This window comes from Salvelinus sp. IW2-2015, linkage group LG13 (assembly GCF_002910315.2).
Source record: "Salvelinus sp. IW2-2015 linkage group LG13, ASM291031v2, whole genome shotgun sequence".
NCBI classification, from domain to species: Eukaryota; Metazoa; Chordata; class Actinopteri; order Salmoniformes; family Salmonidae; genus Salvelinus; species Salvelinus sp. IW2-2015.
Window position 1 is genome coordinate 4,047,315 of NC_036853.1, and position 22,173 is coordinate 4,069,487.

At 44.7% G+C, this 22,173-nt stretch overlaps 1 protein-coding gene across 3 annotated transcripts; it reads left to right on the forward strand.

The window, feature by feature from the left end:
- Window positions 1-4,227: 4,227 nt before the first annotated feature.
- aass (aminoadipate-semialdehyde synthase) lies at window positions 4,228-21,627 on the forward strand. 3 transcript variants are annotated; one of them, XM_023998795.2, is made up of 24 exons: window positions 4,228-4,314; window positions 5,425-5,655; window positions 6,088-6,264; window positions 6,807-6,891; window positions 7,254-7,321; window positions 7,402-7,548; window positions 7,712-7,790; window positions 7,945-8,072; window positions 8,486-8,634; window positions 8,887-9,009; window positions 9,501-9,612; window positions 10,106-10,165; window positions 10,565-10,632; window positions 12,950-13,071; window positions 13,271-13,400; window positions 13,478-13,588; window positions 13,890-13,998; window positions 14,299-14,439; window positions 14,561-14,728; window positions 14,867-14,962; window positions 15,052-15,167; window positions 20,601-20,689; window positions 20,981-21,157; window positions 21,323-21,627. In XM_023998795.2, exons 2-24 carry the CDS (start codon window positions 5,437-5,439, stop codon window positions 21,439-21,441), a joined length of 2,793 nt encoding a protein of 930 aa, XP_023854563.1. In that variant the 5' UTR covers window positions 4,228-4,314; window positions 5,425-5,436; the 3' UTR covers window positions 21,442-21,627. The 3 variants fall into 3 exon arrangements, with proteins under 3 accessions (XP_023854563.1, XP_023854561.1, XP_023854558.1); XM_023998793.2 differs by lacking the exon at window positions 4,228-4,314 and adding an exon at window positions 4,457-4,544; XM_023998790.2 differs by lacking the exon at window positions 4,228-4,314 and adding an exon at window positions 4,505-4,594.
- The last annotated feature ends 546 nt before the right edge of the window (window positions 21,628-22,173 follow it).

Consider the following 22,173-nt stretch of genomic DNA (forward strand, 5'->3'; position numbering starts at 1 on the left):
CGGAATCTAAAACAAAAATCCAGAAAATCACATTGTATGATTTTAATAATTAATTTGCATTTTATTGCATGACATAAGTATTTGATCACCTACCAACCAGTAAGAATTCCGCTCTCACAGACCTGTTAGTTTTCTTTAAGAACCCTCCTGTTCTCCACTCATTACCGTATTAACTGCACCTGTTTAACTCTTACCTGTATAAAAGACACCTGTCCACACACTCAATCAAACAACTCCAACCTCTCCACAATGGCAAGACCAGAGAGTGTAAGACATCAGGGTAAAATTGTAGACCTGCACAAGGCTGGATGGCTACAGACAATAGCAAGCAGCTTTGTGAGAAGGCAACAAACTGTTGCGCAATTATTAGAAAATGGAAGAAGTTGAAGATGACAGTCAATCACCCTCGTCTGGGCTCCATGCAAATCTCACCTCTGGCATCAATGATCATGAGAAGTGAGGATCAGCCCAGAACTACACGCAGACCTGTCAATGACCTGAAGAGACTGGGACCACAGTCTCAAAGAAAACCATTAGTAACACACTACGCCGTCATGGATTAAAATCCTGCAGCGCATGCAAGTCCCCCTGCTCAAGCCAGCGCATGTCCAGGCCCGTCTGAAGTTTGCCAATGACCATCTGATGATCCAGATGAGGAATGGGAAGATCATGTGTCTATGAGACAAAAATAGACTTTTTGTCTAAACTCCATGCTTCACGTTGGATGGTGTTCTTGGGTTGTACTCATCCTTCTCTTCCTCCAAACAGGCGAGTGAGTTTAGACCAAAAAGCTCTATTTTGTCTCATCAGACCACATGATCTTCTCCCATTCTCATCTGGATCATCCAGATGGTCATTGGCAAACTTCAGACGGCCTGGACATGCGCTGGCTGAGCAGGGGACCTTGCATGCGCTGCAGGATTTTAATCCATGACGGCGTAGTGTGTTACTAATGTTTTCTTGAGACTGTGGTCCCAGCTCTCTTCAGTCATTGACCAGTCCTGCCGTGTAGTTCTGGGCTGATCCCTCACCTTCCTCATGATCATTGATGCCCCACGAGGTGAGATCTTGCATGGAGCCCCAGACCGAGGGTGATTGACTGTCATCTTCAACTTCTTCCATTTCTAATAATTGCGCCAACAGTTGTGCCTTCTCACCAAGCTGCTTGCCTATTGTCCTGTACCCCATCCAGCCTTGTGCAGGTCTACAATTTACCCCTGATGTCCTTACACAGCTCTCTGGTCTTGCCATTGTGGAGAGGTTGGAGTCTGTTTGATTGAGTGTGTGACAGGTGTCTTTTATACAGTAACGAGTTCAAACAGGTGCAGTTAATACAGTAATGAGTGGAACAGGAGGCTTCTTAAAGAAAAACTAACAGTCGTGAGACCGAATTCTTACTGTTGGTAGTATCAAATACTTAATTCATGCAATAAAATGCAAATTAATTACTTAAAAATCATACAATTGATTTCTGATTTTGTTTTTAGATTCCGTCTCTCACAGTGAAGTGTACCTATGATAAAAATTACACCTCTACATGCTTTTAAGTAGTAAAACCTGCAAAATCGCAGTGATCAAATACTTGTTCTCCCCACTGTATATACAGCAGATCATCTGCTGTAAATACAGCAGAGCTGATGCCATACTGTTGCCTTGCAGTGGATGAGAAGTCAAGCCAGACAGGATATTATTTGCTCTGATTCATGCAGTTGATGATCTCCAGTCCTTTGATCACTTAGCAGACAGACTCCTGCTTTATGAGTGCTACAAACCCATGCCAGAATTAGACAATGGTACACAGATAAATTTATTTGGTCCCAGCCCATGGGGTGGAGAGAACGAGACAGTTATGTACTTGCTAAACAAGCACTTAGAAGTGGATGTTGATGTTGTAGTTTCAATGAGCAAGGCAGAGGCAAAAATACTGATATGGACAGTGATGGTGCAGAGAGCAGGAGCAGTAATAGAGATACTAAGGCAGGCATATATTTCAAGTACAGAGAAAATCAGGAGGATGCAGAAGGACAGAAGAGAGGAGCTATTTTTACAAGATAAGGTGGACACAGCCAGTTGAATAAGTCCTTAAATTGAAAGGAAGCATCCAACAGGAAATTGTATTATTGCCAGGAAACAGAGACCGGCAGCATGTACGTATTGCTACAGTGTGGCAGTACAGAAGAAAAGAAGAGGCTGAGATCTAGTGAGGAGAAGGGATACAGAAATTATTTAAAGAGATATGTAATGACCTGCTAGATCATAAATTAACAAATGTCCAGACAGAGGATTGAGTTATGAATTCCCGGTTATTAACCCAACTCAATACAGGCTACTGTTGGCCATTGCCTACACCAAATAAATCAAGGATCACAAATATAAAACAACAGTGACCATCTCTTGTTAATACCAAACGTAAGAGGGAACAATAGCTAAGCATGTCTTAAACTTGCAGTGCTCCTCTCCCAAATAACAGCTGTCTCTGTGGTGCTACAGTATATTGAGTAGAACTCATTAGATATAGTCTCAAATATTTTGTTATCTTTTTAAGAGCAACGCCTGGCAGTAGATTAGTTTCTCCCTGTCTCTGCCCACACTCCAGTACAGTGTGGCGTAATGCACCGTAACATTGGATGCCAACCGCCGATAAACCCCACCGAAGAAGAAGTAAGTACAAGACAAGGCCATCCTTTGCTTCGCATGGATTGGTGGAGCAACCTGGGAAATTCAGCAGTTACCCCCTCCCCTCCCCTCGCATATCATCCATACACTGACTGGTAAGCATGGCCACTTCATTATAACCTTATCATATTATATATATCTACGAATTCCGCAGCCACAGCCTACATCGCAATATTCACTGTGCTGTATCCCATCCACGCCATATTCTGTCACCTCTGAACGACACTGTAGCTACCTTTGTGCACCTAGAAAGACTTCCGCCCACATTGCATATCGTCTCTCACAGTTGAAGTGTACCTATGATAAAAATTACAGACCTCTACATGCTTTGTAAGTAGTAAAACCTGCAAAATCGGCAGTGTATCAAATACTTGTTCTCCCCACTGTATATACAGCAGATCATCTGGCTGTAAATACAGCAGAGCTGATGGCCATACTGTTGGCCTTGCAGTGGATGGAGGAAGTCAAGCCAGACAGAGTAGTTATTTGCTCTGATTCATGTGCAGTGTTGATGAGTCTCCAGTCCTTTAGGTCACGTAGCAGACAGGACCTGCTTTATGAGGTGCTACAAACCCATGCCAGGATTAGACAGATGGGTACACAGATAAGATTTATTTGGGTCCCAGCCCATGTGGGGGTGGAGAGGAACGAGACAGTTGATGTACTTGCTAAACAAGCACTTAGAAGTGGGGATGTTGATGTTGTAGTTTCAATGAGCAAGGCAGAGGCAAAAATACTGATATGGACAGTGATGGTGCAGAGAGGGCAGGAGCAGTGTAATAGAGATACTAAGGGCAGGCATATATTTCAAGTACAGAGAAAAGTCAGGGAGGATGGCAGGAAGGGACAGAAGAGAGGAGGCTATTTTTACAAGATTAAGGGTGGGACACAGCCAGTTGAATAAGTCCTTAAATTTGAAAGGAAAGCATCCAACAGGAAATTGTGATTATTGCCAGGAAACAGAGACCGTGCAGCATGTACTGTATTGCTACAGTGTGGGCAGTATCAGAAGGAAAGAGAGAGGCTGAGATCTAGTGAGGGAGAAGGGGATACAGGAAATTAGTTTAAAGAGTATTGTAATGACCTGGCTAGATCATAAATTAACAAATGTCCAGACAGAGGATTGAGTTTATGAATTCCCGGTTTATTAACCCAACTCAACACAGGCTACTGTTTGAACGTAGCCCACGCCAAATAAATCAAGGATCACAATATAAAACAACAGTGACCATCTCTTGTTAATACCAAACGTAAGAGAGGGAACAATAGCTAAGCATGGTCTTAAACTTGCAGTGCTCCTCTCCCCAAATAACAGCTGTCTCTGTGGGTTGCTACAGTATATTGAGTAGAACGTCATTAGATATAGTCTCAAATATTTTGTTATCTTTTTTAAGAGCAACGGCCTGGCAGGTAGGATTTAGTTTCTCCCTGTCTCTGGCCCACACTCCAGTACAGTAGGTGGCGGTAATGCACCGTAACATTGGATGCCAACCGCCGATAAACCCCACCGAAGAAGAAGTTAAGTACAAGGACAAGAGGCCGATCCTTTGCGTTGCGATGGGATTGGTGGGAGCAACCTGGGGAAATTCAGCAGTTACCCCCTCCCCTCCCCTCGCATATCATCCATTACACTGACTGGTAAGGCATGGCCACTGTCATTATAACCTTATCTGATTTATATATATCTACGAATTCCGCAGGCCACAGCCTACATCGCAATATTCACTGTGCTGTGTATCCCATCCACGCCATATTCCTGTCACCTCTGAACGACACTGTAGGCTACCTTTGTGCACCTAGAAAGACTTCCGCCACATTGCATATCGGACATCTGTTTGCGAAAGTAACTGTTAGCTAGTTATAGAAAGGTGGGTTAGATATACTTGCCATTTGTTTACACTTTCCTCGACTATTCGAGGTGAGTAAATATGCTATGTGTAGTTTGTCTCACGATGTTTACTACAGTATCCAATACCTTTTACTTAGTTTAGCGAACTATCAGTCGAGTTCGACCCGATGCCATTAGTCTAAATGTGCTTATGGACATTTTGCCGATGAGAGTGCTGAGCCGATAGGCCTGTTGACGATATAAATATATCGTTTTGATAAGGTTTTAGTGCTCATTACACATCCGAAAATCCATGTCTATCATTTTAGTGTGTTTTGGCTCCTATCGTGCAATTGAAATTGTAATAGCTAACGTTATCTCTCCATGTTGTCTGCCGGTAGTGTTGGCTTGCTAGATTATTGTTTTGTGTCCTTTAGGTGTCTCCTCTGGTGGGCTAGCCTACTGTAGGTTACTTATTCAAAAAGTGCAGTCTGCTAATTTCATATCCCTCAGGGGTGAGGTGGCTGTCTATAGGCCTGTGTAATTGTCTAATCTATCAATCAAACCTTTTGAAAGATCATGTAATGTGGTTAATTAAGGTGCCTTGCAGAAATCAGACGAATTATTTGATGGGTGACAGAGTATTCAATCAGCATTGCAAGTACAACCATCTTGTAGGAGTGTGTGTGTGTTGCTGTCGTTAAAATCTTCTAGCCTTTCCGAACTAAACCAGGCGTTTCCGATGGCTGTTGTGCAACCTGCCTCCTAACAGACTAAACCAGACATTTTACATGGCCTCTGTTTGAAGTTCTCCTCTATTTGGATGCAGTGAATGTCATACTTTGTCTGATAATTTTGTGTCAGATAATTTATCACTGAATATTTGACTGGCTCGTCCCTCTCACTCTTGTCTAAAACAGTGGGGTATAGCCATGTTGCGACTCCTAAGACACCAGGCTAGAGGGACGAGGAGCTGCCTCTGTGGCCAGAGGCGCTATGAGCATCACAAGAGCGTCATGGCCATCCGGCGTGAGGACATCAACGTGTGGGAGAGACGGGCGCCTCTGGCTCCTCGCCACGTTAAAGAGATCGTCCATGCTGGCCACAAGGTCCTCGTCCAGCCTTCCAACCGAAGAGCCATCCATGAGAATGTGAGTGATCACTGTTGTTGGGTAAAACATACACACATCCAATGGCTGGAGATCACTGCCGTTGAATAAACATGCACACAGTCAATGGCTGGAGATCAAAGGAGGCCTGTGTTCAGCAAAAATAGGAGAAAAAACTGCACAATGTGATCTATAAATGAGGTTTATGTGATGTGTCTCTGGTTACTATAGGAGGACCTCCCCAATGTCTAGTAAACAACATGTAACATATTATTGTTAGAAATTAAGGTTAAAATAAAAGTCTTGGACTTTATCAGAGGACTGCTGTATGAACTTTTACTCAACTGAATAAAACAAAACAGTATATTGAATGACAAATGTAACAATTTGGTTAGGAGTTGGCAACTGGCATTGGAAAAGGTCTTCTGAACTAGCTTATAAATGATTTTGACCTTTTTGTATGTTTCATTTCAGTATTATGAGAAAGCGGGGGCCATCATTTCCGAGGACATTTCCGAGGCTTCATTGATTATTGGCGTCAAGAGGCCTCCGGAGGAGAAACTTTATCCCAGAAAGACCTACGCCTTCTTCTCTCACACCATCAAAGCACAGGAAGCTAACATGGGTCTACTGGATGACCTGCTCAAAAAGGTAGGGCCGTTGTTGCTCTATCGAAGTACGACCTTAAACTGAGAGTCAGACAGTCGTTCTGTGTCAATGGGTATTGCTCCCTAGCCTAAACAAAAAGCATGTTCACATTATGGTTTGGATGCACCTGCTGTGCCTCATCCATTCATAGTGATGAGGGGGGAATTTATGCAGTTACATATCGGGAGATTATTTTTGACGGTATAGCTTATGGTTTTGAAAATATTGCAATATCATTTTTGCGCTTGTTGTCTGTACCTGCACCAAAACATCCTTTTTTATAGCTTGTTCTCCATCTTCTTTTATAAATAGGGAGCCAATTTGTTTTCAGCACTTTTTTTATTTCCATGACTGATCAAAACTTGTGTCTCTTGTCCCTCTGCAGTAGACATATGGTGAGCAATATGTTTGGAACATCGAATCGCAATAAAATCACAGTATCGAAACGCAATACATATCGTATCGGCACCTAAGTATGGTGATCGTATCGTGAGGTCCCTGGCAATTCCCAGCACTAGTTTATTCACATCCTCTGGTCTTTCTAGGAAGTGCGTCTCATCGACTATGAGAAGATGGTCGACGCCAATGGCTTCCGTATCGTGGCATTCGGACAGTGGGCTGGCGTTGCAGGTATACTTTTGTCCTACAAACCAAGAATACAGGTGACAGTCAGTCACCCGATGTGTTTCTAATTCCACAGATAGTGTGAAACACCTCAATTTATTTGGCCTCATGCTTTTGCGTTGTTTACACACCAAATCTGTTCTCAGAGATGATTAACTCTTGAGGTTCCTCTAGTCCGTACTGATCTAGGTAAATCTACAATTAGAATTGTCCTCAGGGCACCATTGTAAATAATAAAATATAAACACTAGCTGAATGTACTAATTTTTCCAGTACGTATCCTTATTTTCAAATGCCCTTTTGTCCAACATCTATTATCAAAGCAGTGTTCCTACTTTGTTTCCCTTTTCCTATGTTCTTTCTTACAGGAATGATCAATATTTTGCATGGTTTGGGACTTCGTTTTCTGGCGTTAGGACACCACACTCCTTTTATGGTAAGGATTTGACCCAGTGGATTCCATGTAATTTCAATGCTTCCTCCACTGGACCTCTGACATCACTTCCTGTGTCACAGCACATCGGTATGGCCCACAACTACAGGAATGTCAGCCAGGCCATCCAGGCAGTGAGGGATTGTGGGTACGAGATCTCCATGGGCCTCATGCCCAAGTCCATTGGCCCAGTGACTTTTGTCTTCACCGGCACAGGCAACGTCTCCAAGGTAGGTAGACCTAGTGTAACCCAAGACAAACTATGACTAAACCATCACCAAACACAACCTCTTTCATACAAGTACATAAAGGTGTTAGGAAGGTCAGTGATAAGTGAATTCTACAACATGGGAATGCATACCTTCTCTTCAACTACTTTCTCCTATAATGTAGGGTGCACAAGATATCATCAATGAGCTTCCTGTAGAATACGTGGAGCCTCATGAGCTAAAAGACGTGTCTCAAACTGGAGGTACTACATCCCCATTTCTGATGGGGTGCATTTGCATATTCTATATTTAATGCATATAATATACATGAAAGGATATGTATTATCATATTAATGTATGTGTTCTGTTTAACGTTCACCGTGTGACACTGCTATATCTCCGTCTCTCTGGTTTCAGACATGTCCCGAGTGTACGCCACCGTTCTGAGTCGTCACCACCACCTGATGAGGAAGAGTGATGGTGTTTATGACCCCCTGGAGTACGAGTATCACCCGGAACTGTACACATCGCACTTCAGAACCAGCGTGAGTCTGCCTCTGCCTTTCCCTCTGTCGCAACCAGTTCAGTAAGTTCACCTGTTCCTGCTGCTCAGCCAGGAGCTGCGAGCCCTTTGACACAGCCAGACTGCTCTGTCCTCTGAAGTCTGAGCTGATTGGCTCACTAAGCACTCGTAGGGGAGGGGGGGGGGGGTCATGTGGGGCCAGCATTTTCTCCTATTGCAAAACACAGGCTATAGTGGCTTACAGGGTGGTCAGTGGGTGATTTGTGGAAGACTAGTTGTCAGTGGTGGTAGAATTGGTTTAGGTTGCTGTGATAGCAGCGGCGGCAACAGCCATAGCGGCTGCGGCCATAGTGGTAGCAGTGGCAGTGTGGGAGAAGTAGTGGAAACGATTGCATTGCCAATGACTCTGCCTGCTTTTTGTCCTCCCGGCCTCAGGTGGCGCCCTACACCACGTGCCTGATCAACGGCATCTACTGGGACCCCCAGACACCGCGGCTCCTCAGGCGGCTGGATGCCCAGAGGCTCCTGACGCACGTCAAGCCCTCCGCCGCCGCTACGGAGGGATGGCCAGAACTACCACACAAGTAAGTTCCAGGTAATCAGCTGAGCAATTGGATTTGCGATAAGGACTGGGACTATCGCAGTCAGAAGCCCGCTATATGTGTTTGCGGTCAAAAGTCAATGCTTATCTTCAGTAATGTTTACGTTCTACGGGAGCTCATCCAAAGAGTGTGGAGTGCAGTCACCGTGATCCGACTGGCCGATTAACACTCTGATATGGACTCTACCTCTTTTCTTATCTTCCCTCATTACTTCCTGTCTTTCTTTTTCCTCAGGCTCCTGGCGATCTGTGACATATCTGCCGACATGGGCGGCTCTATTGAGTTCATGACTGAGTGCACCACCATCGATAAGCCCTTCTGTATGTATGACGCGGACCAGCACATAGACCACGACAGGTACAGACCAGGGGAGAACGACTGCCCCCTCTCATTGAAGCCATGGAAGTTAAAGGCCGACCGCGGTACATTTATAGTGAAGGGGAAAATGGCAATCTTTGTGTGAATATAATACTTTTTTTTTTTAAGACAATCGTGGTACAAATAATTGCTTCTAATACACCAGATGTATGTCCTTGAACATATATATAATGGCAGCTTGCAGTACCCCGGTCAGCCTTCAACTTGTTACTCAGTAAGAGGGGGCAGCACTGAGCTAGCCTGCAACATCCCTTCCTGGAGTAGCTCAAACTGCATGTTAGGTCTCCATGAAACGCCATCTTAACAGACTTAATTTGGCTTCAATGCACTATTCAGTCTTCACATAGGAATTAATGTCCTGTGATCGATGGCTTTGTCCATTCACATACAGTTATTGGTACAAACACCCATACTCCCACCAGGCTTTGCATATTATCTGCTCTTCTTTGATTGTGTCTTTGTCTTTCCAGCGTGGAGGGCACAGGTATCCTCATGTGCTCTATTGATAACCTTCCTGCCCAGCTTCCCATTGAAGCCACTGAGTATTTCGGAGACCGCCTCTTTCCCTACATTTGGGAGATGGTAAGACCAGCTGCTGGGGTAAGGTGCACTGCTCTGTTTGTTTGTTTGGGGAGAGGGTTGTCTAAGTGTGGAATGCAGCCATACAAACACACAACCACATCTCAGGTTAAGTTTGTCCGTTCCAGCTTACCGCACTGTAGCTGCCACTGATTACTGTACTGTGCTTGTCACTAGTTACCACTGTCACAAAAATCTAAATGGTCTGTATTGTAAAAATGTATGAAAACAAAAATGTGCTTTTTTTGTTCTTAATTTAAGGTTAGGCATAAGGTTAGCAGTGTGGTTTACGTTAGGGTTGGGTTTAGGTTTAAAATCAGATTTTAAGAAGAAATTGTAGAAATAGGCAGGGTTTAGCCATAATTCAGACTTTGTGGCTGTGGTAACTAGTGATGACCCCACACTGTAGCTGCCACTGCTAGCCAGTGATGGCTGCTTATGGGGAATTCTGTTCTTTGCATAATTAACATGTACTTCCCGGTTCTGTCTTCCTCAGCTTCCCTCCGATGCCACCAGACCCCTTGAAGAAGAGGACTTCTCACCTCAAGTTAGGGACGTGAGTATCACACACACACATCCCTCTTACTCAATCATTTTTGCATCATGAACGAAAAAGCTATGGACTTGAAACCTAGATGCAGCTTTACATGAAACTAGTTATGTAATGATTTGTTACTGCTATGCGATAATAGCTAACCAAGATCTTGTTGTTGGCTGCATTGTGTGTTTTACGCTGAAGTATGTTGATTTCAGGAGAGTTTACAATCTGTATACATGTTTTTTTTATTTGACTTTTGGACTACAGTTGTCATGTGACGTACTGTAGTAGCGCAATAGACAGTGACTTGTTTTGTCAGACATTTATTTTTGTCAGTTATGTCATATTTGTACATTTTATTTTATTTTGAAAGACATTGGACGTTTTAGTTTTTTGTTCATCTTTCCTCCATTGAAGGCTGTGATAACGTCAGAAGGAAAGCTTACCCCAAAGTTTGAATACATTGAAGATCTTCGTGAACGAAGGTAAGATTGCATGTCAATATATCTCGTGGTTTGAGAATGGCTTTCTTGTTTAAATATCTTTTGTGCGTTTTCAGGATGATTTTAAGTGTGACTGTTATAACAAAACAGATTTTACTTTTGAAGCCCTTGAGATTTGAATGTGCTTTCTTTAATGTTAACATAAATGCCGTTTAATTGTTTTTATCTATATAATAACTGATCTGAGAAGGCATTTTCTGCACAATTGTATGCTAGTTTGGTAAGCTTCATGTTGTTGACTTCGTGTTTTCCAATAAATACATCTGAAATTGCTTTGGTAAATATGCCTGTCACATCATGGAGGTTATGATGCCAATCTAAGAAAGACATCTCTAAAGATTCCTTTACAGGTAAAACATTCAGTAGGTGTCACATTTGACATCCGCTACAAACTGTAGTCTACGACATAGCATTAGCAGAGCATTAGCATAGCATTCCTAGTGAGCAGCATAGTAGACACATTATAGTAATAGACTACATGTGCTTAATAGCTGCTTATTTGTAGCTTTTCCCCTCCCTCATTGTCAAGCTCAGGCTTCAGGGTATAATGTCCTCCACCCAGCAGGGGAAGCTCTATCTTGCCCCAGACTCAGGGCATTTCGCTACAGTTCATCAGGTGCCGTCTGCCGGAGTTTCCACTAACCCTCACCTTGTTGTTCCGTCCTTGCACAGTGCGCTCACGGTGTGCTGATTTGTGCCAGTCTACCCCCGCCCTAACACCTTGCATGGCTAACATGCCATCGCCGCTGCCGCCACTTCTACTGAGACGCAGGAGTTTTCTCTCACTGAGGGGCTCTTTCGTGGGTAGACAAGTCTTTTCTCATTCTAAAACACCACCACCCTCTGTCCCATCGTGCAGTGTCCTGTCCCTTCATTTTGGCATGCAAACAAGAAAATCATCCCTTTTCCGTTCATTGTTCCCTCTGTTGCGAAATTTGAAAATCTTCCACCATCAATCATAATAACTTCAATGTTTTTAACCAAAATATTTGTTTACTAATCAAATATAAACTTGCATGCAAAAAGAGGACTCTTATCTCCCTTGTTCTTTTCACATAGACTTTGCTTTCTTAAACATTGTAGCTCTTTTCTTCAGAAGCTTTCTTAGACTACTGCATTCATGTATTGTGCCCTTTTCAAGGTTTTCTTAACGAGTAGCTAGAGAAAGATGGTTTGCTCTGGTCTGATAATTTGTTCATGGTTTATCTTCACACTGACTTACTTTAACCTTCATCTGTCTGACCCTGACTGAACCATGACCCAGATGAGCACTTTGTGTTCAAAATGATCACTCAAAGGCCACCACGTTCAAGCCTCTTCAAGCATGGTCAACCTGGAGAGGGAGCGAGAGAGAGTACAACTAGAAATGGTGGCAACCCCTTCTTCATAACGATGATGCTAAGAGCAAGGCTTCCGTTTCATACCATTTTGAGTGGTTTTTGGTTGATGAGTTGACCTTAGTTTCACCTCTAGACAAGCCATGTCTCAGGATCTTAAGTCTTCAAATCCCTCTGATTGTGTATTGCTCTTAAGATATGTAAACTTGAGGCAAATAGGCTCCTGAGGGGAATCCCCCCTCTATTTTTTAATTAGAGGCCACCCCCTCCATTGTCAGTGGATGGCTTGCCGGACCTCATGCCGGCTCTACGTACTCTTGTGCACATGTACAGTGTCACGTCCAATTAGGCTGAGGCTGCTGATTGGATCCTGCCAACTCCCTGGGGATTCTGTGGGGGAGGGGGTATTGGGGGATTCTGCAGGTCACTGTATGATAGAGGCTGCCATGGTGACCTTTGGACTGTATGGTGGCCGGTATTGGAATCATCCTGTTTTATTTAAAATTTCATGTCTGTTTGAATCACATTTTGTTGAGTATTTGCTGATCACCCTGTTTAAAAAAAATGTGAATACATTTCATTGATTGAATCCCATTTTAGTTTTGATTTAATATACTTCACCACAGTGCATCAGCTTGGGGTTTACAAAAAATCTTAGTCTTTCATTTTTAGTGTGTGATTTGCCTGGTGATGTGGGTGGGGAAATTCCCTCCTGTAATATTTTGTCACCCCCCCCATTGGTTGTTAAGTAGTAATTTCTTACGAGGATGCAATTAAAACTGTGGACGATTTATATTAAATTAATTGTATTGCCCACCCACATCCCCATCTCTGCTTGGTAAGCAAATCACTGGTTATAACTCTGAGCAAGATTGCTTCAGCTAATCATTATGCGTGTGTGAGAAAGAAACTCTGTCTGTGATGACTTTATTCTGTGCTCACTCTGTATAACTTTCCCTCAGTGAGCAAGCCAAGATCATGAAGAGGAGTGGAATGAAGCGAGTGCTACTACTGGGTTCAGGTTACGTGTCGGGCCCTGTCATTGAGTACCTCACCCGGGACCCAGGGACTCAAATCACTGTTGGTAAGCCTCTGAAAAGGAAATGTTGTACTATTCCCACTATATTCACAAATACCCAGCTGATGATGAATTCATTATTTAAATGTTTAACTGGATGCAGTCTATTGTGTGTACATCTCCAATTACTTAATGAAATATAAGGGATGCCTCAGGGCTCAAGCCATGGCCCATTTTTTTGTTTTCATGTCTTCTTGTGTTTTAGCATCAGTGTTGTTGACCCAGGCAGAGGAGCTGGCAGGGAAATACCCCAACACGATCCCTGTCATGCTGGATGTCACCAGTCAGGAGGGCCATCTAGAGTCCCTGGTCAAAGACCATGACCTAGTCATTAGGTACACACACACACACACACACACACACACACCTGAGGTGAGTGTGTCATTGTCACATGTGCTGTTTATGCCCTCAGTATGCTGCCGTACGGGTATCATCCTGTGATCGCCAAACACTGCATCAACAAGAAGGTAAACATGGTGACAGCCAGCTACCTGAGTCCAGCCATGAAGGACCTTCAACAGAGGTAGGAGAGAAGTGCATGGGGAAGAGATTCCACTAGGTTTTAAAGTACGGCGAGAGGGGTGGGCTTAGGGGAAAACATATCTATGTAGAAGTGGAGATTTAATGGTAAAATGTGTTTTATCTTGTCTAAATGCTAACCTTGGGCTATTTGATACACAGTTGACTTAATGTAAACTACAGGCAGGCAGGCACCAAGACACTTGACCTAATTACTTGGCATGGCATTAGCCCGGATAAGCTAGTAGTCAAGTGTATTGGCTCCATGTGTGGCTGAATGGGGTTTTCTGTGTGTTTCCTTCCAGTGCTGAGGAAGCTGGCATCACTATAGTGAATGAGATGGGCCTGGACCCTGGCATCGACCACATGCTGGCTATGGAGTGCATCGACCAAGCCAAGGCGGACGGCTGCACTGTAAGTGAAACGTGTCAGGAAGATTGTGACAGAATCTATACGTTTGAGTGATTTGTGATTTTGAGAGGAAGTGTTTGGGTGATTGTGGGGCTGTACATAATGATTGATTGAGCATGTCAAAGAGGTGACTGGCATCTTGTCAGTTTCCTTGGCAGCATTATTGATTGCGGGCCCAACAGATTGAAACGGTGTGTCTTTGATTTGTACATTTTTTTAATGTAAATATGACCGTGTGGACAACATTGGGTAGATGTCTATGTGTAAATTATGTAAATGGCTTTAAAATGTGTGTCTCCTTAGATTGAGTCATACAGTTCATTCTGTGGTGGACTCCCTGCACCAGAATGCTCAGACAATCCTCTGCGCTACAAATTCAGCTGGAGTCCATATGGAGTCCTCCTCAATACCATCAGCCCTGCCATCTTCCTCAAGGACAACGAGGTACAGTGACCATCTAGCATCAGCATATCCTCCCCAAAAACTTAACCTGAACCATAAGGGCAGGTGATGCAAAGCTGACCTTAGATCAGTGTTCCGGGGTAACTTCCTCCTCTGTTCCCAGGTGGTGAGCATCCCAGCGGGCGGCACTCTGATGGAATCCACGGCTCCCATGGACTTCCTGCCCGGCTTCAACCTGGAGGGCTTCCCCAACCGCGACAGCACCAAATACTCAGAACAGTACGGCATCGAGTCAGCACACACACTCATCAGAGGAACACTCCGCTTCAAGGTAGGTACTGCCACTGACCTCTACAACAATGTGGTGCTAATTGGTTGGAGCATGGTGCTGCTAACAACATTGGGGTCACTGCTATTCTTTCCTCCTGTCTGATTCAGTGGTCAGTAAATTCTGTGTCTTGTCCACCAGGGTTTCTCTGAGGCCATGAGTGGCTTTGTGAAGCTGGGTCTGATCAACACTGACCCCTGCCCCATGCTGAAGCACACCTCCGCTCCCGTCTCCTGGGTAAGAATCCTGCTTATAACAACTTTATTACGAGCTCATGCCTCTTGGCCGGTTCTTTACCCATATTCTGTCTTTTCCCTGTACAACAGAAAGAGCTGCTGTGTAACCAGATTGGCCTGCCCCCCTCCACCTCTGAGAAGGCCTTCGAGGGAGCTGTTTACGACCGCATCGGCCAAGACCCCTTCAAAATGGAGACACTCAAATGGTGAGGCCCTTGTCCTAACCATAGCCATACACTGTATATGCATGAAATCCACATTGTCACACATCCCCTACCCCCCCCTAGATGTACTACACAGACCCCCCCCCCCCCCAGGTGTACTACACAACCAACACACAACAACCCAGCACAAAGAAACCCCCCAACACACCGCACACTACACACAACACAACCCCCAAAAAAATACAACCACAAAACACCCTGTCACACCACCCCCACCCCCCCCCCAAAGCAATTACCCTCACCCCCCCCCCCCCAGGTGTACTACACATCCCCTAGGTACTACACAGCCCCTACCCCACCCCCCAGGTGTACTACACATCCCCTAGGTACTACACAGCCCCTACCCCCGTAGGTGTACTACACATCCCCTAGGTACCTACACACCCCCCCCCCCCCCGCCCCCCCCTAGATACTTACACTACATGACCAAAAGTATGTGAACATCTCATTCCAAAATCATGGTCATTAATATGGAGTTGGTTCCCCCTTTGCTGCTATAACAGCCTCCACTCTTCTGAGAAGACTTTCCACTAGATGTTGGAGCATTGCTGCAGGGACTTGCTTCCATTCAGCCACAAGAGCATAGTGAGGCCGGGCACTGATGTTGGGCGTTTAAGCCTGTACAGCCTGTACAGGCCAGTAAAGTTCTTAGACACCGATCTTGACAAACCATTTCTGTATGGACCTCGCTTTGTGCACATTGTCATGCTGAAACAGGAAAGGGCCTTCCCAAACTGTTACCACACAGTTGGAAGCACAGAATTGTCTAGAATGTCAGTGTATGCTGTAGCATTAAGATTTCCCTTCAATTGGAACTAAAGGGCCTAGTCCAAACCATGAAATACAGCCCCAGACCATTAGTCCTCCTCCACCAAACTTTACAGTTGGCACTATGCATTGGGGCAGGTAGCGTTCTCTTAGCATCCACCAAACCCAGATTCGTCGGTCGGACTGCCAGATGGTGAAGTGTGATTCATCACTCCAGAGAACACGTTTCCACTGTTCCAGAGTCCAATGGCGTTGAGCTTTACACCACTGGCAAAACGCATGGTGATCTTAGGCTTGATTTTTACGAGCTATGCGCTTCAGCACTCGCCGATCCCGTTCTGTGAGCTTGTGTGGTCTACCACTTCGCGGCTGAGCCATTGTTGCTCCTAGATGTTTCCACTTCACAGTAATAGCGCTTACAGCTGAACAGGGCAGCTCTAGCAGGGCAGAAATTTGACGAACTGACTTGTTGGAAAGGTGGCATTCTATGATGGTGCCACGTTGAAAGTCACTGAGCTCTTCAGTAAGGCCATTCTACTGCCAATGTTTGTCTATGGCGATGGCATGGCAGTATGCTCGATTTTTATACACCTGTCAGCAACGGGTGTGGCTGAAATAGCTGAATCCACTCATTTGAAGGGGTGTCCACACACTGTATATACAAAAGTATCAGCCCCCAACCCCCCCCCAGATACTACACATCCCTTACCCCCCTAGATACTTACAGTTGAAGTCGAAGTTTACATGCACCTTAACCAAATACATTTAAACTCAGTTTTTCACAATTCTTGACACTTGATTCTAGTAAAAATTCCCTGTGTTAGGTCAGTTAGGATCACCACTTTATTTTAAGAATATGAAATGTCAGAGTAATAGTAGAGAAGGATTTATTTCTGCTTTTATTTATTTCATCACATTCCCAGTGGGTCAGAAGTTTACATACACTCAATTAGTATTTGGTAGCATTGACTTTAAATTGTTTAACTTGGGTCAAACGTTTCGGGTAGCCTTCCACCAGCTTCCCAGAATATGTTGGGTGAATTTTGGGCCATTCCTCCTGACAGAGCTGGTGTAACTGAGTCAGGTTTGTAGGCCTCCTTGCTCACACATGCTTTTTCAGTTCTGCCCACACATTTTCTATAGGATTGAGGTCAGGGCTTTGTGATGGCCACTCCAATACCTTGACATTGTTGTCCTTAAGCCATTTCCCCACAACTTTGGAAGTATGCTTGGGGTCATTGTCCATTTGGAAGACCCATTTGTGACCAAGCTTTAACTTCCTGACTCTTCTGAGATGTTCCTTCAATATATCCACATAATTTTCCTGCCTCATGATGCCATCTATTTTGTGAAGTGCACCAGTCCCTCCTGTAGCAAAGCACCCCCACAACATGATGCTGCCACCCCCGTGCTTCACGGTTAGGATGGTGTTCTTCGGCTTGCAACCCTCCCCCTTTTTCCTCCAAACATAACAATGGTCATTATGGCCAAACAGTTCAATTTTTGTTTCATCAGACCAGAGGACATTTCTCCAAAAAGTACTATCTTTGTCTCCATGTGCAGTTGCAAACCGTAGTCTGGCTATTTTATGGCGGTTTTGGAGCAGTGGCTTCTTCCTTGCTGAGCGGCCTTTCAGGTTATGTCGATATAGGACTCATTTTACTGTGGATATAGATACTTTTGTACCTGTTTCCTCCAGCATATTCACAAGGTCCTTTGCTGTTGTTCTGGGATTGATTTGCACTTTTCGCACCAAAGTATGTTCATCTCGAGGAGACCGAACGCATCTCCTTCCTGAGCGGTATGACGGCTGAGTGGTCTCATGGTGTTTATACTTGCGTACTATTGTTTGTACAGATGAATGTGGTACCTTCAGTTGTTTGGAAATTGCTCCCAAGGATGAACCAGACTTGTGGAGGTATACAATTCTTTTTTCTTGAGGTCTTGGCTGATTTCTTTTGATTTTCCCATGATGTTAAGCAAAGAGGTACTGAGTTTGAAGGTAGGCCTTGAAATACATCCACGGGTACACCTCCAATTGACTCAAATTATGTCAATTGGCTTTAGAAGCTTCTGATAAGCTATGATATTTTCTGGAATTTTCCAAGCTGTTTAGGCAGTCAACTTAGTGTATGTAAACTTCTGACCCACTGGAATTGTGATAAAGTGAAATAATCTGTCTGTAAACAATTGTTGGAAAAATGACTTGTGTCATGCACGAAGTAGATGTCCTAACCGACTTGCCAAAACTATAGTTTGTTAACAAGAAATGTGTGGAGTGTTTTGAAAGTTTTAAGTCTCCAAACTAAGTGTATGTAAACTTCTGACTTCAACTGTATCAGCCCCTACTCCCCTAGATACTACACATCCCTATCCCCTAGATACTTATCAGCCCCTAGTCCCCTAGATACTACACATCCCTTACTCCCCTAGATACTTATCAGCCCTAGTCCCCTAGATACTACACATCCCTTACCCCTAGATACTTACAGCCCTAGTCCCCTTAATACTACATCCTTACCCCCCTAGATACGTACGCAGCCCTAGTCCCCTAGATACTACACATCCCTTCCCCCCATACGTATCAGCCCCTAGTCCCCTAGATACTACACATCCCTTACCCCCTAGATACGATCAGCCCCTAGTCCCCTAGATACTACACATCCCTTACTCCCCTAGATACGTACAGCCCTAGTCCCCTAGATACTACACATCCCTTACTCCCGCTAGATACGCTTATCAGCCCCTAGTCCCCTAGATACTACACATCCCTTACTCCCTAATACGTATCAGCCCCTAGTCCCCTAGATACTACACATCCCTTACTCCCCTAGATACGTATCAGCCCCTAGTCCCCTAGATACTACACATCCCTTACCCCCTAGATACGTATCAGCCCCTAGTCCCTAGATACTACACATCCCTTACTCCCCTAGATACGTATCAGCCCTAGTCCCCTAGATACACACATCCTTACCCCCCTAGATACGTATCAGCCCTAGTCCCCTAGATACCTACACATCCCTTACCCCCTAGATACTATCAGCCCCTAGTCCCTAGATACTACAACATCCTTACCCCCTAGATACTATCAGCCCCTAGTCCCCTAGATACTACACATCCCTTACCCCCCTAGATACGTATCAGCCTAGTCCCTAGATCTACACACTTCCCCCTAGAACTATCAGCCCCTAGTCCCCTAGATACTACACATCCCTTACCCCCTAGATACATCAGCCCCTAGTCCCCTAGATACTACACATTCCTTACCCCTAGATACTTATCAGCCCCTAGTCCCCTAGTATACTACACTTCCCTTACCCCCTAGATACTTATCAGCCCTAGTCCCCTAGATATACACACTTCCTACCCCCTAGATACTTTATCAGCCCTAGTCCCTAGATACTACACACTCCTTACCCCCCTAGATACTTATCAGCCCCTAGTCCCCTAGAATACTACACTTCCTTACCCCTAGATACTTATCAGCCCCTAGTCCCCTAGATACTACAATCCTCCCCAGATACTATCACCCCTATCCCTAGATACTACACACTCCTTACCCCCCTAGATACTTATCAGCCCCTAGTCCCCTAGATACTACACATCCTTACCCCCCTAGATACTTATCAGCCCCTAGTCCCCTAGATACTACACATCCCTTACCCCCCTAATACTTATCACCCCTAGTCCCCTAGATACTCACATCCCTTACCCCCCTAGATACTTATCAGCCCTAGTCCCCTAGATACTACACATCCCTTACCCCCTAGATCTTATCAGCCCTAGTCCCCTAGATACTACACATCCTTACCCCCTAGATCATTATAGCCCTAGTCCCTAGATACTACACATCCCTTACCCCCCTAGATACTTATCAGCCCCTAGTCCCCTAGATACTACACATCCCTTACCCCCCTAGATACTTATCAGCCCCTAGTCCCCTAGATACTACACATCCCTTACCCCCCCAGATACTTATCAGCCCTAGTCCCCTAGATACTACACATCCCTTACCCCCCTAGATACTTATCAGCCCCTAGTCCCCTAGATACTACACATCCCTTACCCCCCTAGATACTTATCAGCCCTAGTCCCCTAGATACTACACATCCCTTACCCCCCCTAGATACTTATCAGCCCCTAGTCCCCTAGATACTACACATCCCTTACCCCCCTAGATACTTATCAGCCCCTAGTCCCCTAGATACTACACATCCCTTACCCCCCTAGATACTTATCAGCCCCTAGTCCCCTAGATACTACACATCCCTTACCCCCCCTAGATACTTATCAGCCCCTAGTCCCCTAGATACTACACATCCCTTACCCCCCTAGATACTTATCAGCCCCTAGTCCCTCTAGATACTACACATCCCTTACCCCCCCTAGATACTTATCAGCCCCTAGTCTAATACTACCTCCCTTACTCTCACCCGCTAGAATACTTCATCAGCCCCTAGTCCCCTAGATACTACACATCCCTTACCCCCCCTAGATACTTATCAGCCCCTAGTCCCCTAGATACTTCATGTAGATATAGGATTCGATAAGCATATTGGTATAGCCTTACTGCCTGATAGGTTAGTTGCATGGACTTTGTACTCATATCTTTGCCATCTAGTTCTTAATTGTGTGTGTGTTCAGGTTTGGGATGCTGAGTAAGGAGGCTGTTCCCCATGCAGAGACTGTGCTGGCGTCACTGGCTAAGCACTTGGAGGCCAGGCTCTCCTTTGGTAAGAGAAGAAATTCTTCTTCTTCCTCCTCCAATTTTGATATTTTTTTTTCTGCAGTTGGTCTCTTGACCAATCACATCAGCTCTGAGAAATATCCAATGTGATTGGTCAAAAGACCAATTTAGTGTAAAAAATATTAGAATTGGGCTGTCTGTGTAAACACAGCCATAGTAATTATTTCTCTCTACTTTCTATTCCTCTTTATACAGAAAATGGCAGTAAAGATTTTATTTTAAGTATAACCCTCGTTCTCCTTCTCGGTCTCTCTGTGTCCTATATCCTCTCCTTCAGATAAAGGCGAGCGGGACATGATTATCATGAGGAACGACGTGGGCCTGCGCCACTCCACAGGGGAGCTGGAGACCAAGCACATCAGCCTGGTGGTCTACGGAGACCCCAACGGCTACTCTGCCATGGCCAAGACCGTGGGCTACCCTGCAGCCATCGCTGCTCGCATGGTGCTGGACGGTCAGTAGTGTAGCCTTGAGTTCTTATTGCATGTGTTATGCCCGAGTTGTTGATTAGGCTTTACTGAGTATGACACACTTATTCCACCACCAGAGAACCTGTCATTTTGCTAAAGATGAATGTACAACACTAACATGTAAGTTTGAACTGTCTTTCAATCTGCAGGAGAAATCCGTACGAAGGGACTGGTGGTGCCAATGACTAAGGACATCTATGGACCGGCACTGAAGAGACTGCAGGAGGAGGGCCTCAACTTCACCTCGAAAAGCACCATCCAAGAGTAGTAACTCATGAGTCATCGGCAGTGTCCCAATAGTGTTAGATTTCCTTTCCTGGCATTCTCCTCCATCTGCACTGATCCAAAAAAAGACCCCACATTTTTTATTCTTCATTTCAATTCTTTCAGAACAGTGCAGATAAAGGGAAGGAAGCTATTTTAGTCCTAACGTGACACCATGTGATACACAGACAGGAAATACAGCCAATCTGTGGCTTGGTACCAGGCCACAGAGAAACGGGATGCATCTCAATAGTGTCACGTTACTTTCTCCGTTTGTCCTCCTGTCCTTCATCTGTGCTGATCTGAGAAGGCAGGGTGGGGGAAGGCAATATGGTAGAAATCCTCAGGAGGACAGGATATGAGGGGAAGCAGGTTTTGGCTATTGAGATGCACCCTGACTTCTGGATGCTTTTGAAACAAGCAATCTACTTTGTGTCAACATGTCAAATAGAACCATTACGTTGTATGTGAACAGTTTCCAAGCACTTTGCTTCTTTTTAATTAAGGCTGTATAATTCTTTACCAGGAGAACCACAACTCCCTGAGTGTCGTTATTACATGACATAACGATCCTATAATCTGCACAGACCTTCTAAGCTAAAGCGTCTCATCTTTCCTTGACCATAACGTATGCTTGTCCTGATGTTGATCAGCTACTGCACAGTTCTGCTGATCTTTACATATTGATTTGGTTATCTGCTCATTGTTGATAACACTCAGGCAATCAAGATTCTAG

Bases quoted from the DNA above. Each gene is read 5' to 3' on its own strand.
- aass (XM_023998795.2), top strand. From the start codon at position 5,437: ATGTTGCGACTCCTAAGACACCAGGCTAGAGGGACGAGGAGCTGCCTC. The intron at 7,791-7,944 runs GTACTACATCCC...CTCTGGTTTCAG, and splicing joins AGACGTGTCTCAAACTGGAG to ACATGTCCCGAGTGTACGCC. The intron at 10,633-12,949 runs GTAAGATTGCAT...ACTTTCCCTCAG, and splicing joins GAAGATCTTCGTGAACGAAG to TGAGCAAGCCAAGATCATGA.